General features: G+C 41.0%; 1 protein-coding gene across 1 annotated transcript in view; it reads left to right on the top strand.

Annotated features, from left to right (window-relative positions):
• Positions 1 to 18,711, top strand: part of LOC122792896 (zinc-binding protein A33-like) — a 486,444-nt gene that overhangs the window by 402,346 nt on the left and 65,387 nt on the right. Inside the window, exon 5 of the mRNA XM_044060454.1 lies at positions 12,982 to 13,100. Coding sequence (XP_043916389.1) covers positions 12,982 to 13,100 — 119 coding nt within the window. The remainder of the gene's footprint in view (positions 1 to 12,981; positions 13,101 to 18,711) is intronic.

An 18,711-nucleotide genomic window follows, 5' to 3' on the forward strand; every position in this document is an offset into this window, starting at 1 on the left:
GTTTCCACAGTCAGTGTTGTTAGATGTAAATCCCCAATCCATCTGAGATGCTGTTTGCCAAACAACAGATTGGGTTTCTGCTCACAGTGAATGAAAGACCCAACACCAACATGATGTTCCGAGATATTGGTTTGTGTTTCCATGCAATTGGCCATGGGAATGTTACCACAGCTGTTCCACATGTAATCAGCTAGAGGAGGGCTGTAGTTCGTGCCGAGGCCATCAGCTGATCCAGCGCATCACTTAAAATGCACATGCTGCTGCCTAAGCAATGCAGGTGTAAGTCTCCACATCCACCAGAGAGGGAGTGGGAGAGGCAGACAGAGGCACAGAAAAGCCAGGGGGTGGGAGAGTAAAACTTAAGCATGTGAGTGTCACACACCTACCTGTATAGGGTATCAAACCCCTAATGCCTATGTAGTCCTATCACATGTCCATGCAGTTATTGGATGCACCACATAGGTTACAGGTTGAGGAGCCCTCAGAATGTATATGTGATGGTGAGTGACATTTGCAACAGGGATATGGTAGCTATGTAGTAGGTGTAGTACACTTGTCTGTCCGCCTAAACAGGTGTCAGCGTTAACACAGCCACACTCTCACAGGGATGCACACACATTGGCACACTTGGCAGGGCCAGGAATACAACTCATCACTAGTGGGATTGCCACAGCACAGTACTGTGCAGGTATCACATGCACCACAGGGGTCATACGGAGGTTATATGTGCAAAGGGTATATGGAGGTGTCTGACATCAGACAGCATGCTTCAGTATGCCAGTGGGGGTTGTAGTGATTGTGACTGTGGTCATACACATCTTATACCAGACACACAAACATGGGTGCCAGTACTGACATGCATGGGTGCACTGCTTCATGGGTGTGTTGTGGTCGACTGTGCCAGACAGCTATACAAGGCAAAGTGATGGGTATACCTTGGCATCAGGCCATATGACAATGGTCTGCAATGTGGCTCAGGGGTGTAGTGTCTGGAGATACCCACACAGGTGGGTATTTTATTCACCATCCAGTCAGCTGAGTGATTATTGCATGTGGCCTATGCTGTGCATTGCTTGTCATGTATGTTTTCCTTAGTCCATGATATGAACAGTGTCTGGGATATGCACACCTCCCACATGCATGTGCAGTGACATATGGAACTGTACCTGGGGTGTCTGGCCTATGTTGTGTACACAGATTGTTCCTGGCCTCATGTGACAGGAACTGTTAATGGACAGCAGGTTGACCTTGCACCTACATTGATAGCATGATACCTGTATTCCCTTGTATCAGTGGCATCTGTCCATACAGGGCTTGTGTTTCAGGCATGTTATGCCCTTTGTGGGTCACATTTGATGGCACCACAGGTTTTGCAGGTGTCCAGTGGGGAACATGGGGGAGGTGCACTGTCAGCATGTATATGCCCATTGGACTGATGGACAGGGTGCCATGCCCCCTGTAGCCCACTGCAATCACACCATGATTACTGTCAGTGGACAATATGCAGGGTACTACCAACACAGCGGCTGTTGCCTAGGCAAGTGTGTGTGTGTGTGTGTGTGTGTGTGTGTGTGTGTGTGTGTGTGTGTGTGTGTGTATGAGTTGAGAGTGTTCCCTGGGTAATACAAGGGTTGCTTCACATTGTTCAGCTGGCATTGATGTCACATTTAAGGGTATGGATTTGCATACCAGCCTCTTGACTATTTCACATCTGTTATCCCTGTATGGTGGACATTGTGATATATACTTCACCCACCATATAAGAAGTTTGCAAAACCCGCTCCACCTTGAGTCCAGTTGTTACACACTCATAACCAACTCCACATAGGATATGAATGACAAACACAGACACACACACACACACACACACACACACACACACACACGCACACACACAGTTGCCAAGTCTGAGATTAGAACTCCTACCTAACTGTTTTATCACACTACAGCTGGAATGTGCTACAGAGATTACTGGGCTACAGCCTTCCCAGAGGTGTATTTCTAGGTGGATGACATTAGCAGCCTTGCCAAAGTAGGCCATTTGAATTGTAAGGAGTGTGAGTAGCCTAAAAGGAATTGCTCTCTACACAAACAGGGACAGACACACACACACATACTTGCCAAGTCTGGGATTAGAACTCCTACCTGTTTTATCACACTATATCAGTACGCTGTTATGGGAAGCGCTATGGAGATTACTAGGCTACAACCTTCCCAGAGGTGTATTTCTAGGTGGATGACATCAGCAGCCTTGACAAAGTAGGGCATTTGAACTGTAGGGAGTGTGAGTAGCCTAACTGGAATTGCTCTCTACACAGACAGGGACAGGCACACAAACGCACACACACACACACACACACACACACACACACACACACACACACACACACACACACACACACACACACACACACACACACATACACTTGCCAAGTCTGGGATTAGAACTCCTACCTAACTGTTTTATCACACAACAACAGTATACAGTTAGGGGACGCGCTATGGAGATTACTGGGCTTGTAACCTTTCCAGAGGTGTATTTCTAGGTGGATGACATCAGCAGCCTTGACAAAGTAGGGTATTCAAATTGTAGGGAGTGTGAGTAGCCTAAAAGGAATTGCTATCTACACAGACACACACACACACACACACACACACACACACACACACACACACACACACACACACACACACACACACACACACACACACACACACACACATTCACCATATCTGGGATTGGAACTCCTACCTAACTAGTTTATCACAGAAGAGCAGTACACAGTTATAGGGTGTGCCATGGTTACTGGGCTGCAACTCACCCAAAAGTGTATTTCACAGTGGATGACCTCAGCAGGCTTGTCATAGTAGGTCTATGGGAAGGGCAGTGTGTATGCATAGGCCATAACCCATTCATCTAGAGGCTTACATGCCACATGCGGGCACACACAGGGTCATATTTCACAGGTATGTGTATACAGCTGCTAGTTGACTATTTCCTTGTACAGTCATGTTACACAGCTAGCACTTGCACCACGTAGTCTGTAATGCTGACAGATACCGGTGGCTAATATCTACAGTGAGTGACATCTGAACCTCATGTGGTTGTGGCCCTTTGGCTGTGTGCTGGGTGGGACAGGCCTGGATGGCTCCTTGTCTTAGTCACCCTCTTCCACACATCTATGTACATCTTTGGCTTATTATAGTGTGTTGTCCTTAGATATATGTCTGTATTCCTATCCACTGTGTGTGCAAAGCATGAGTGGTGCATACTGCAGTAACATATGCGACTGCCAGATATGTCTGGTCCAGTGGTGTTTGCAGACATGGCCTTCATGTGTTTAAGTGTGTGAGCATGCCCAGTATGACCTTTCAGTATGTTCTTGACTGACATTGCTTTCATTTCTCTAAGTATGTGAGCATGCCCAGTATGCCCATCTGTATTAAATGTGTGGATCGAGTCCAGGTAGTTTGTACTGCAGTGCAGATCTTTGTCTTGTATACCTACAGGTAGCATACGGTTTCTGCAGGGTATCCGTGATCATCTGGTAATATGGGGAAAAACTGTGCAGGGGATAGTGTGTACTGTAGGTGATTGTGTCTGTGCTGCTTCAACTGCATGGTACTGCTGTTAACAAAGATATTCAGAAGTGTACTGTTATACATAGTGATGTTTTCTCTCCTCATGTACTGTCAGGTGGATATTCTTGCTCGCAGTGATGTCTTAGAGGACAAGGGTAACTGCGGCTGTATCCAGTATTGTCGGCAGACACCTATGTATTCATGGTAAGTTATGCCATTCTGGAGGGGGAGCTGCAGACACTTGGTGCTGGGTTTGTGTATCCGGTTCAGCACCTTAGCACAGTACTGGCAGTGGATCCCATACTTGTATGTCCATCAGCATGACAGTATGGGCTTATCTTGCTGTGGCAATGCCTCATAGCTGTACAGATTCACACAGGTCAGCCAGGGGCAGGGGCCATGGGTCAGGACATTTACCCTATTGTGGTGTACAGGCAGGTGTGTAGCCACCCATGTATGTGTTTGCAGCCAGGGATAGTGTGTGCACACAGCTTGGTTTCGGACCCTGCACATTCCATGCTGCCCATGCTCCCCTCCATTATTCTAACCTCTTCTGTACATTATGCATACATTCTCTGATATTTTTCCTAAGGGTATCGCCCCATCACAGGTATGTGTTAGTGTTGGTCCACAGTTCATGCAGTGGGACATGGTGGACATGTTACTGTAGTTTGTCCACATGGCCTTGCATATGGCTTATGTGGAGTGTGTTATGTTGTTATTTGGGTGTACATGACATAACATGCATTGGCAGTATGTGTGAGACACAGGCCTTTGGCAGACACCTGTGGAACATTAGGTGTTGCTGGATGCCAGATGTGGCAGGTTGTTGCATTCTGTCAGTCCTACAGTCCCAGGCTATCATACAGTATGTTCCCTTGGGGTGACAGGGTAGGTGTGATAGGTGTTCATGCCAATACCTCCTAACAGTCTTACTCAGGTGGTGTGGATGCTGGCAGGGTTCTACCTACTGCTAGAGACACACCTGCATGGGACACCTGCACTGCATGCTGCAGTCTTCTGCTATTGCCATATACAGGTGGGGTCTTACCCATTCCCCACAGCAGGGATATGACCAGAGAGGTACCTGTGGGTGGTGTTTGCATGAGCTGGGTGCATGTGTGCTATGGACACTACTTGCATCTGACACACAGATATGCATTGGGCATTCCAGTTATGCTTGCATGTGCAGGTACATCAGCTGTTTCCCAATACATCAGTCCTACCTCCTTTGTGATCTGCGTGTGTTTGGACAGACAACACCAGTATCTCCTATTACAGGACCAAATAATATGATGCATACCTGTATGTACATTTCCAAGGGTGTGTCCATTTCACAGTGACACAATGTATACTGTATGCCTGGGGTACTTTCCCTGTGTACTGCTTGTATATGTAGACCAATAGCCATGCCATGTCAGTCTTTCAGATGGTGACACATATTACTACCATACATTTGCAATGGCTTATTGCTAGCTTGTGTTATACTGATGGGTATTGTGTATGGCACTGCAGTTGTGAGGACTTGTCCCTGTCATCAATGGTAGTGGGCAATGGCCACCAGGCTTACCTCAACATGCATACATACCGACCACTCTCACACGATATGGGACACACACCAACCTAACACACATATACCTGCATATTGTGCAGATGCTACAACCTATCCTGCTACCTTGGCCACGTCTGTGCATCTGTGCTCCACTGGTATTAGACCTACACATACATGTTACTACATTTTACATAGGGTTGTGGGGGGGGGGGCACACCTGACTGTTATGACGTGTGTACATCACATTGGGGGGGGCACACCAGACTGTTACTACATAATTAAGTAGGGTTGGGGGAGCACACCTGACTGTTTCTGCATTCCTACACAGGATTGGTGGGGGGCATACCTGACTATTTCTACATATCTACACAGGACTGGGGGAGGCACACCTGACTGTTACTACATTTCTATGTAGGATGGGGCACACCGGACTATTTCTACATTTCTACGCAGGATGGGGGGCACACCTGACTATTTCTACATTTCTACGCAGGATGGGCGGGCACACCTGACTGTTATTACATTACTACGTAAGATAAGGGGGGGGGGCACACCTGACACTTGTACACATTTGCTATGACTGTACTGGTATGTCAGATACTCCATTTCATTCTGTATTCTAACCTATCATGCTGACTAGAGGCATATCAGTGTACTACAGATCTTAGCTTTGATTTACTTACATATTAGTTTCTGACTTCCTACCCTTCAGAACTAATGTCCCACTGCCTGACCTGCTGTAGTCTATCTGTGCAGGTCGGGGGGGGGAGCTTACCCATAGGCATCATTCAGAGGCCATAGCACAGCCTTTGTTTGTGGTTGTCTACACCTGTCCTGCTGGCTATGACTGTTGTTGGGTATGTGAATCCCCCTGACTGGCATGTGTGAGTCACTTACCTTGTGGGTGCTCTAGTATTGAGGGTGGTGCTGCAGGGCTGCCTATGTCAGATGCACATAGTACACTCCCTACACATGGTTGAGCACATGTACTGTCATATTTGGCATCCCTTTTACTGTATGTGAGAGTCAGAGAGAGGTGTTATTCCCTGGGTCCCCCCTGTGTCAGTGTATGTGCTATGCGTTGCCTCTTTGCCAAGGCCAGGGCATACTGGACATGCCTCCTTCTGCCTACTGAGGCAGTTTCAGGTTGTTCCTCCTCTGAGTCATTCTTTGCCTGTGCAGGCCTTGGCAATGGTGGGGGCTGTGTGTCCCTGCCCCATGCTGTTCCTGCTGCAGCTGTTTCCGCAGGATCATATTGTGCAGCATGGCATGTACAATGACAATTTGGGTACATGTAGCTGGTGAGTACAGCAAGGTTCCACCAGCTATGTCCAGGCACCGGAACCATGACTTCAGCATCTCAAACACATGCTCTACTATAATTCTGGTCTGTGCACGTGCCTCATTATGGAGTTCTTGTTCTGGTGTGTGTGCATTTCTGATGGGTGTCATCAGCTACACCTCCAGTGTGTATCCAGCATCTCCCACTAGATGACCGTGAGAGACGTCCCCATTGGCAAATCTCTGGTACAGATGCCAGATGTGGAAATCATGATAGCTTCCAGGTCAGCCAGCACACACATTCATTATTATGCCCTGGGCATCGCACATGACCTGGCAGTTGATGGAGGGGAAGCCCTTGTGGTTGATGTAGACCCTACCCCACTCACCGGTTGGTGCTTTGATGCATATGTATCTATAGCACCCACTACATCAGGGTATTCTGCTATTTGGTGGAACAGTTGCATATTGCTGGCCAACGCCTCACGGGTGTTGGGTAAATATATGTGCTCACCAACATGTGCTGACATGGCATCCAGGAACTGGTGGAGTACCCTGGATGATGATGCCTGTGAGATCCCCATCATATCCCCAGTTGGCCTTTGGAAGGTACCTGTAGCTAGTATTCTTAGGCCTACACATACCTTGTTATCCACTGGGATGGGTTCCCCTATGTTAGTTCTGTGTGTCAGGTGTGGCCGGCACAGCTCAACAGTTTGCTGTAGGAAGTCCCTGTCCACCCTATAGCGCTCCACCATCTCCAGCTCATGTAGCCCCTGGTAGGTTACCCTGGGTCTGTACACTCTTCTCCGTCTCCTCACTGTGGGTTGGTCGACAGCATTCACATCCTCACCACCCTCAGCCTCTTCCACAAGTTGTATGATAGCCTATCATTTTGTTGTTTTGTTTATTAAAAGTTCCCCGCTTGTATACACCGGTGGTGTAGAGTGTGGGAAAAACCAGAGGGGAAGGTGTTTGCATAGTTTATAGTAGTGTTCTGGGCTGGGCTGGTCTGCTGCCTGTGTAATTGGCTGATTCTGATACATTTCACCTGCCAGCTATGCTAGTTCTCCTAGATTACGTTCCTACTACTGTTTTCCCTTCCCATTGCCTTCCTGTTTATGCCCTAGGGCGTGCCATGCAAACAGAGTGCTCAAATATACACAGAGCTGCTATTTCCTGGTTGAACTTTTTTTTTTATACCTTTAAGACCCAGTGCACACACCTGCTTAGGCAATGTAAAGAGTGCTAGGCAGACTCAGACACACCCCCTTGCAGACTCAGACACACCCCCTTGCTTAGCTGTGCTTAGCTAGGAGCAAACCTGAGCCACAGGGCTCCAATCCACTTACAGTATGCCTGACACCCCCCCCACATGATGTCAGCTAACTCCAAGGCTTGCACCAAGCTATTCCTACTCTTACACTGTTGGGGCCTGACTAGCATGCTGGGGAAAACTGAGATTCACTATCATTCTCCTCATTTGCATAGGATTGCCTGCTAATGCATAGTTACATGTCTCATACTGAGCCTCCCTCTTTAGCAACCACTGCTCACTGGCCATGTTGTCTTCTGCCTGCCATTGAATTTCATGGCAGAGTAGTGATTTTAGTTAGAATGATTATTTTAGGTTTATTTTATTATTTTCCCCTGATCCCATTTGCGCGCCACTGCCTACCGTTTAAACAGCCGAGATCAGCAAAAAAAAAAAAGTTGATTTTTTAAAATTTTTTAGGCTGTTTACAATGCCAGTGGCTTTATACTTGGCCATTGGCATGCTTCCTGACTGATAGGCAGCCTTTATTTGGAGCTGTCACGGCTCCATTTTGGATTTTGCAGACATGTACTTGGTTACTAACCAAGTACATTTCTGCAGATTACACTAGTCCTGCACGGACAGTTTCAAGCTTCCTGGATCCCAAATTCACCTCATTTGAATGGATTTCTCCTGCAAATGCGGTGATTTACATGCAGGGGCTTATTCCATGCAGGACTAGTGCAGGAGCACTCGTGCACACCCCTGCAGGCTGTTCCTGGATCGCACGGCAGACATATTGCCTGCTGGAGCTTCTGCACTAATCCTGCATGCCATTCAAGGCATGCAGAATCCAGGGGATTATCATATATGGATCGACTTAAAGCTAATCTCTATATTCTGTCTCCTACAGGTTACTGAGAGGAAATCTATGCCTGGCATGCAAGTTATCCCATCCTCACATCCAGCTCTGAAGGAACTTTTGCACATTCACAAAATGAACAGCATCAGAACCATTATATCCAAGTATTTAAATTTTGCTTGTGACAAAAATAAGACATGTTGGCAAGTCATATATGTGTCTCAGAGGATCCACTTGCTTTGGAACAGGCCACTCATCCATGTGAAGCAGAATCTATCCCTAACCCTATTTAGGCGTAAAACTGACAAGTGGATGGGAAATTGGAAATTCACCCTGGGTCTGGCCCCATGTTTCTGACAAATAGAGGCAGACAGTAATGCCTAAATATAACACCTCTTAATAAAAACCCATGATACATAGGGACACAATTCGGTTGGATTGCACTGCTAGATTTATAAAGGCCCTGGTGGTGGTGGTTAGCCTAGTATATACCTACGAACCTATGAACGTTTGAACTGGCAAATATATGTTCATAAAATGCATCAAAGTTAAAGGCTAGAAAGTGCTGAATGTGTAGCCTGGGTTATATAGGAGAGAAGTGCAGGCTTCTGCTTTCAAATTACTGTTTTTGTATTTCCTGAATTTTTTTCTTCTCAGTAAAAGAAATATCAGTGATGTAGTGTCACCAAAAATGTTACATGGGAAAACGTGTTTAATTTGAACAATATACTAAGTGTGCATTAAATGAATGTGAGGCATATTTAATTTGTCATTCTCAATAAGTATTTAATTACAGGTAGACAAAATAAAGTAAAATACCAGAAGCTGGAATTTGGAGTTTATATAACTATTTTTACAGTTTATAAAAATAACAGTTGAAAATTTTTGAAGGTTACAGTTCCTTGGATTCAGAAACATTACCACCAGTGGTAAACCATGTTTTTGTGATATAAAAAATGAGACCACAATAAATTATTTCAAAGCTTTTCCCACCTTTAATGTAACCTATAACCTGTACAATTCAATTGAAAAACAAACAAATCCATTAGGGGAAAAATATAAAAAAAGTACAATATACTGGTTGCATAAGTGTGCACACCCTTAAACTAATACTTTGTTGAAGCACCTTTTGATTTAATTACAGCATTCAGTCTTCTTGGGTAGGAGTCTATCAGCATGGCACATCTTGACTTGACAATATTTGTCCACTCTTCCTTGCAAAAGCACTCCAAAACTGTCAGATTGCAAGGGCATCTCTTGTGCACAGCCCTGTTCAGGTCACCCCACAGATTTTCTATCGGAATTAGGTCTGGGCTCTGCCTGGGCCATTCCAAAACTTTAATTTTCTTCTGGTGAAGCCATTCTTTTGTTGATTTGGATGTATGCTTGGGATCATTGTTATGTTGAAAGGTGAAATTCCTCTTCATCTTCAGGTTTCTAGCAAATGCCTGAAGGTTTTGGGCCAAAAGTGATTGGTATTTGGAACTGTTCATAATTCCCTCCACCTTGACTAAAGCCCCAGGTCCAGCTGAAGAAAAGCAACCCCAAAGCATGATACTGCCACCACCATGCTTTACCATGGGGATGGTGTTCTTTTGGTGATGGAAAGTGTTGTTTTTGTGCCAAATGTACCTTTTGGAATTGTGGCCAAAAAGTTCCACCTTGGTCTCATCAGACCATAACACATTTTTCCACATGCCTTTGGGAGACTTGATGTATTGTTTTGCAAATTTTAGCTGGGCTTGCATGTTTTTCTGTGTAAGAAAAGGCTTCCGTCTTGCAACCCTACCTCATAGTCCAGACATATGGAGAATATGGGAGATTGTTATCACATGTTGTACACAACAAGTACTTGCCAGAAATTCCTGCAGCTCCTTCAGTGTTGCTGCAGGTCTCTTGGCAGCCTCCATGACCAGTTTTCATCTTATCTTTTCATCAATTTTGGAGGGACGCCCAGTTCTTTGCAACGTCACTGTTGTCCCATATTTTCTCCACTTTTTGATGACTGCCTTCACTGTGTTCCATGGTATATCCAATGCTGTGGAAATTTTTTTGTACCCTTCTCCTGACTGATACCTTTTAACAATGAGATCCCTTTGGTGCTTTCTAAGCTCTCTGTGAACCATGGCTTTTGCTGTAGCAGGCAACTGAGTAAATGTCAGGAAAATGCTATGTTGTAATTAAATCAAAAGGTGCATCAACAAAGTGTTAGCTTAAGGGTGTGCACACTTATGCAACCAGAATATTGCACGTTTTTTATTTTTTATATTTTTTCCCATAATGGATTTGTTTGTTTTTCAATTGAATTGTACAGGTTATAGGTCACATTAAAGGTGGGAAAAGTTTTAAAATGATTTATCGTGGTCTCAGTTTTTTTATATCACAAAAACCTGGCATTTTAACAGGGGTGTTTAAACATTTTATATCCACTGTACTATATAAATTGTGCCTCATACACTTTCAAGGAATCAGATCAGGAAAAGAAACGTTTGACATTAGTGTGTTAGAATGTTGAATCTTTGCTTTGTATTAATGCACTTTTGATGAAATTACTAATTTTACATTGATAGTATTGATTTGACATTAGTGTGTTAGAATGTTGAATCTTTGCTTTGTATTAATGCACTTTTGGTGAAATTACTAATTTTACATTGATAGTAAGGATGAAAATTTATTGTTCCATTGTTAAATGTAATCTTAAGGATTGTGATAACATCATGCTGAAACAACATGATGAAATCTGCAATATAAGATATACCAACTGTGTGGAGTCTGTAATAAGCATTTCAGGTTGAATCTCATTTAATCTGTTTCCATGACTGTAGTATCCAGTGTAACACAACAGCAGTCATATTGCGGGACTGTGCTTTGTTACTGTTCCTAGTTTATATTAAGATGTTAAGAGATTTGATTCCCTGTAACACACATTAATATATACAATAGCACCTGTTGCCTTTCTTCTTTCAGCAAAGTTAAAACAGTGGAGGAGAATATTATGTGCATGTTGCTTATTTCGGTAAGTCAGATTATCTCCATTCCCCCAAAGAAATAATACATATAGCATCAACAGTTCTACTTACTGAGGTAGTTATGCAACAGTTATATAATACATACAGCATCAACAGTTCTACTTACTGAGGTAGTTATGCAACAGTTATATAATACATATAGCATCAACAGTTCTACTTACTGAGGTAGTTATGCAACAGTTATATAATACATATAGCATCAACAGTTCTACTTACTGAGGTAGTTATGCAACAGTTATATAATACATACAGCATCAACAGTTCTACTTACTGAGGTAGTTATGCAACAGTTATATAATACATATAGCATCAACAGTTCTACTTACTGAGGTAGTTATGCAACAGTTATATAATACATATAGCATCAACAGTTCTACTTACTGAAGTAGTTATGCAACAGTTATATAATACATATAGCATCAACAGTTCTACTTACTGAGGTAGTTATGCAACAGTTATATAATACATATAGCATCAACAGTTCTACTTACTGAGGTAGTTATGCAACAGTTATATAATACATATAGCATCAACAGTTCTACTTACTGAGGTAGTTATGCAACAGTTATATAATACATATAGCATCAACAGTTCTACTTACTGAGGTAGTTATGCAACAGTTATATAATACATATAGCATCAACAGTTCTACTTACTGAGGTAGTTATGCAACAGTTATATAATACATATAGCATCAACAGTTCTACTTACTGAGGTAGTTATGCAACAGTTATATAATACATATAGCATCAACAGTTCTACTTACTGAGGTAGTTATGCAACAGTTATATAATACATACAGCATCAACAGTTCTACTTACTGAGGTAGTTATGCAACAGTTATATAATACATATAGCATCAACAGTTCTACTTACTGAGGTAGTTATGCAACAGTTATATAATACATATAGCATCAACAGTTCTACTTACTGAGGTAGTTATGCAACAGTTATATAATACATACAGCATCAACAGTTCTACTTACTGAGGTAGTTATGCAACAGTTATATAATACATACAGCATCAACAGTTCTACTTACTGAGGTAGTTATGCAACAGTTATATGTTGTGGACCCCTTATATGTTGTGGATCCCTTATATGTTGTGGATCCCCTGCTATAAGTTCTGTACCCCAGCTCCAGCCCCATATATACCTTTTACTAAAAGATGCTTCAGAAACCCGATGTCTTTGTTAAAGCAGAATCACGAGCATCCCAAATACTAGTATTTTTAAAGAATAGAAGAAGAGATGGTGTTGATGATATCCAGCCTTATACTCAGTTGTTTTAATAATCTTGCACCCCTTTCCAAATTTCACTTGGTTAGATACAAATCTTATGCTCACTTAATAAGAATATGTGATCTCTGTATTTTAAATTTCAGAATATAATACTTTTGTTGTTTCTCTTTTTCTTACAGAGTTGCACGCATAGTTAAAGCACCAGCAAAGGTCCCTGACGCTCTTATAGATGTAGCCAGCTACTTGGGAAATCTGCAGTACAGAACCTGGAAGAAAATGCTGACTATTATCCAAGCTGGTGCGAGTTTATTACCTTTGTAGATTTTAGTTATGAATATATTTTGAATTGAATCAATTAAGATTGTAACCTCACCTGCATTTAAATTTATTTGTGGTGAAGGAAATTAGTACAGAAACAACTGTCTGTGGAACAAATTCAGAGCAGCTCCTGAAATGTGTAACTTAAAGAATGACAAAGAAGGAATTGTATGTTTATAATGTACTAAGGATTTAACTAGGTGTAATTCAGAATAGCTGTTAATGTGCATCTAGATGACAGTGAATCTAAAATTAGAAAACACACACACACACACACACACACACACACACACACACACACACACACACACACACACACACACACACACATATAAGAAAGTAAGACCTTATAGGGATACACATACAGGGTCAGGGAAACCAGAAAAGAAAATAAGTCTCTGTGAGGGGAATTATCCTGCCAGATTACCAGATGAAGAGAGAGCTTGATAAAGTGCCAAAAACAGAGGACAGGGAGAGAGACAGAGAAAGCGGCTTTGTGGATGTGATTATGTACAGAATTCAGATAAACATGTATGGATACATCTACAGTTTCATATGATTCCAGTTAAACCTTCTGAATGAACATAACAGTCTGTGGTTGAAAGGGAAAAAGTGGCTTAAAATTAATTTTTCTAGTTTTATAAAGTGACAACGACACAGTATAGTTCAGGTCAGGAGAGCAATAAGACTGTGAATATTTAAGAAATAATCTGAAACAGACTGTCGGCCTTACGAGATTGTAGTGGAAGAAATAAATTACAGTGCATGTGAACAAATTTTATCTGTACAGTTAGTTAACTTCACATAAGATGCACTGATCCTGACTGTACCTCTTAACTTTCCCCAGATTTCGGAGAATGTTCCTGATTTTGCCTCATATTTTTCCCCTATCTCTCATAACTTTTTCAATTTTCTGCTAAATCACTGATGATTACAGTCAGTCAATAATGACAGATATTCAAGCTGTATATTTCTTAAGTGTTTGTGAAATGCATGTTAATGCAAAATCCATTGTTCTACTAATGTTTTAAGTGAATCAAACCTGTCCCACGTTTTGGGCATTTGCTCCCTAGTTAATTTATTTTTGTCCAGAATTCTTGAGCAAAGAAGTTGAGCTGTATGATGCTAATTCAATTACACAGTGAAAACTGGGCTTGAAAATGAGTAAAGGTGTATAAGAATGACTGAGTGTGTGTGTGTGTGTGTGTGTGTGTGTGTGTGTGTGGGGGTGGATGGGTGTGTTGTACTTTTGACTGTATGATAGTAAAGGTATGTGTAATTAATTTCCATCAGAGGTGTAATAGTCAGTTGGAAGAACATAGCCTATTGGCTAACAACAACATATTCCCTCCCTACAGCACAGAACGTTATTAAAGGATTTACTTCACTAAGCATTTTAGAAGACATGAAAAGGTGCTTTAATTCTGTCAAATCTGAGAGTACAGCAAATCCAGATGGCCAAACAGCACTTAGCCTTTTCTGGCAGTATCATACTAGAAATGATTCTTCAGGCTTGATTTCCATAAGACGTACATTGCCTGTCTTCTAGGAGCTTATTTATTCTTGTTTGGTAATGGGTACATGGGCTAGTCTACTGTCCCTTCAAACTAAGGAGTCTTACTGGGATGCAGCCTGTCCCTGTTTTGCCAAAATAATGAATTTTTATTAAGTTTATTTCTTTTGTTTTATGAGCACCTATAGTTAATTATTTCAGATCCTGCTGACTCACCTACACAGCACAAGCTGCTTGTTCAGTAGGCTCCTCCCCAATGCTGTCAGTAAAATGATGCCTTGTGCTTTATTACTCTTAAGCTACAATTAGCATACAGAATGTAATGACAGTCGTCTGGAAAACATTTTTTACTGATGTCTGCTCTCATGAGTTGCCTTATAAAAGCAATTCAGCAAGCTGAGCACATGGATACAATGGAGTTTATGTAATACCATCACTAGCCATACCAAGTGAGGCCTCAGAGACGTACAGATGTATTATTACCTTTGCAGCAGTATACATAACATTAGGAAAGTATTACAAAATAATATAGCAATAACCTACGCCTGGGTGTGGGTAATGCGGGATTTACCCATGGTTGGCGTGGTCGGACCTTTTTCCATTAGTATAAGTCGATTTACAATGTGCACGCTGGCCAATCAGCGAGCACGTTTTGGAATATTAATGGAGGGTCATGGTATAATTGGTCTGTTTTGACCAATGAGAAACATCTGAGCAGTATTCTACCAGAAACATGTCAGTTTACTTATAAAAAGCAGTCAGTTTGATCACTAGACTTACCAAATACAGGTCTCCATCAGGAAATTTACTGTGTGATAGGACTTCTATTAACAGTGGCGATAATGAGCTACCCTTGGACTTTGGGCAACATAAACATTTGCTTCAAACTAAGAATGTGTTTACAAAAAACAAATACAAGGTTTTTGACATGCAGTGTCATGTTGACTGTAATACTCCTGGGATTATTTATCCGATGGAATATTTTTGTGGTGCTTTCTAAATTGGTCCAACTGAACATTCGTTTAAATTTACAAAAGCAGAACATCTTAGTGATATTCATTGTAAGAAGACAACAGATGCACTTTATAAACATGCTTTGACCCATCCAGGAGCCAGGTTTACTTTCTTGTAGATTGGCAGATGTTATTTATGTATTTCCATTCCCCAGTGTTATGCTGGTGTATTCTTGACAAGAGAAAATAGACACGGATCATAAACAGGGCAACTATTTAAACCAGGTTTGAATTAAAGAACTGCCCACAGGAGGGTTGGTGGAGCAGCTTGCTAATGTAAGCTTCTTGTGGAAGTGATGGAGTGTACTGCTATCTCTTTTATTAAAAGCATATTTTGTCTAATACAGGATTTACTGAAAGGAGGAATAGGTTCATAGATTGTTATTAGGCATGCAGTCAGAGAGACCAAGGCAATTATGCCTTACTCAATATCCCCTAGACAACTGCCTGACTAAATGACTTACTAGGAATCACACAGTAAATAAGTGAAAATAAAGGGAATTAAAGCTTGGCCTCCAAGAAGTAGCCAGCTAATATGTCATAGCCTTAATCCTCTGAACTAAATGCCAGAATACCAAATGGTTCATTTCTGTATGGGATCCGTTTAATGGCAAAACTTTTGGATACACCAGAGTTTCAGCAATAAGGGTGGTAGTGTGTGTGTAAGAGTTATACTAAGGGTTAGGTAAGGGACTAGGTTTAGGGTTGTGCATGTGGACTGCTGTGTATGTAGTATGAGTGTTTTGTACAGTGGTCCTTTTATTTTCCAAGGTAATGTGTATGGGTGGAGTTATGGGCATGCGAGGGGGTATGGTTAAGGTTAGCACATATGAGTAATGTGATGTGGGGGGGGGGCAAAGCAAAAGTAGACTGTTTCCTTTTGGTATCAGTGCAATATGCAGTATGAGTTGTTTCTGTAGGTCTCAACATTGTCAGATTCGGAGAGTTTATTTTGTGGGTGTTTGAGTTTTTGATATTGAAAAAGTTGTGCTTTCAAGCATATATGGATTGTTTTCAAGTGCTCTCAAGAGTTCAAGCATTTGAAATATCAGCTGAATTCTTAAAAAAACTTTTCAAACATTGCTGGTGTTTTGATGCATGAGAACATCGTAGAGTGGGAATTGTGGAATTTGTCCTTTCCCCACTGTAGTGTGATCTCAGATTTGTTATATTTAAATACCAGGAGGTATGAGGGTTGCAGAGGGGCAAGCAGTTTTTGTTTTTATTTAAATATTAATTGAAGTGTTTTGCTTTCAAACCTTTTTCATTCAAACCATTTTTGTTTATCTTTTAGCATTCAAACACTTCACATAGACTCATAAATATATATATATATATATATCTAGGACTATTGAACGAAAGTTGTGCTTTCAAGCATATATGGATTGTTTTCAAGTGCTGTCAAGAGTTCAAGCATTTGAAATATCAGCTGAATTCTTAAAAAAACTTTTCAAACATTGCTGGTATATATATGAGAATATATATATATATATATATATATATATAAATATATATATATATATATATATATATATATATATATATATGGGATATATATGGGTCTAGGACTATTGAACGAAAGTTCAATAGTCCGAATCCACAATAACCGAATGCACTTTAACGAAAGCACTTTCACCGAAAAAGCACTTTTGTTAAAGTGCGTTTGAAAAAAAAAAATCTTCTTTTATGCAGGGGGGCTCTCACTTCGAGGTCGCACTACAGTGGGGAAAAGGGAATTCTCCCTTAACCGCACCGTAGTGTGACAGGCACAACCAGCATACTTAACCGAAAGTGCTGCTTCGGTGAACAGCACTTTCAGTTATTTATGTTCGGTGATTTCTGCTTTAATAGCAGCTCCGTAAACAACTGTCACCATCTGTAAAATAGGTAAGTAAGGGATAGAAGTATGTATAAAGAGAGAAACGGCTTCCGGTAAAACCCAGGTGCCAAAACCAGAACTATATATAACAAAAAAAATACAATAATAAAATAAAACACTCCATTGCTTATATACAGATGGAACCATTTACTCAATCACTGATGTCATAGATCAATTAAGGCATTAAAGCTATATAAAACTTCTAAATGTAGAGAAAGCTACATATGGAGAAAACTGCATATAAAAGACACATATAAAATACTGCGTATAAATGCATATAAAAACTGCATACAAAAACTGTATACAAAACTATTGGTAAAAGACCTAAGTAATGTGCATGGATGTAAACTCCATAAATACTGTAGCTATGAAAAGCATAGATAAAAATAAGGCTAAAAAGGCTAAAAATATAAAAAGGCTTTTATACGCAGTATTTTATATATGTATTTTATATGTGCAATGGAGTGTTTTATTTTCTTGTCTGATGAAGCAATTAGTTTTGCGAAAGCACTCACCACTGTTCTTATTATTTTTTTGTGTTATTAGAGACGCTATTGTGTGGTACCTCAGTGTATTTTTTGTTATATAAGGGATAGAAGTAGTTTACCACACCTTTTGTATATATTGCATACAGAGACACACACACACACGCACACACACACACACACACACACACACACACACACACACGCACACACACACACACACATATATATATATATATATATATATATATATATGTATATATACTGTATCAAAGTCAAAGTCAAAGTAAACTTTATTGTCATTCAGGAATCACACAAGTGCAAAAACTGAATGAAATTCATTGTCTCCGGACTCAGTGTGCAGATAACATGTAGACTATTTTCACAGACATTTACACATATAACACCTAGCTATTGCATCATGGACATGCAGATGGACAGACTAATATTGCACATAATTAGAAACACATTTTAACACTTTTTGAAGTGAACATTTAGTTGCATGACACTTTAGTATTGCACAGGTACTTGGTTAAGACATTGCATTGATCTTTGCACAGAAAGAGACATTTGTGTATTGCACTGTGAACATTAGAGTATTGCACTATGGACCTTAGAATATTGCACTATGGTTAATTTACAAAGTTGCAACATGTATTGCACTGAAAGAAGAGAGATTTTTGTTTTTGTTTTTATTATTG

Source organism: Protopterus annectens, chromosome 2.part0, assembly GCF_019279795.1.
Source record: "Protopterus annectens isolate FY-2018-M chromosome 2.part0, PAN1.0, whole genome shotgun sequence".
NCBI lineage: Eukaryota > Metazoa > Chordata > Ceratodontiformes > Protopteridae > Protopterus > Protopterus annectens.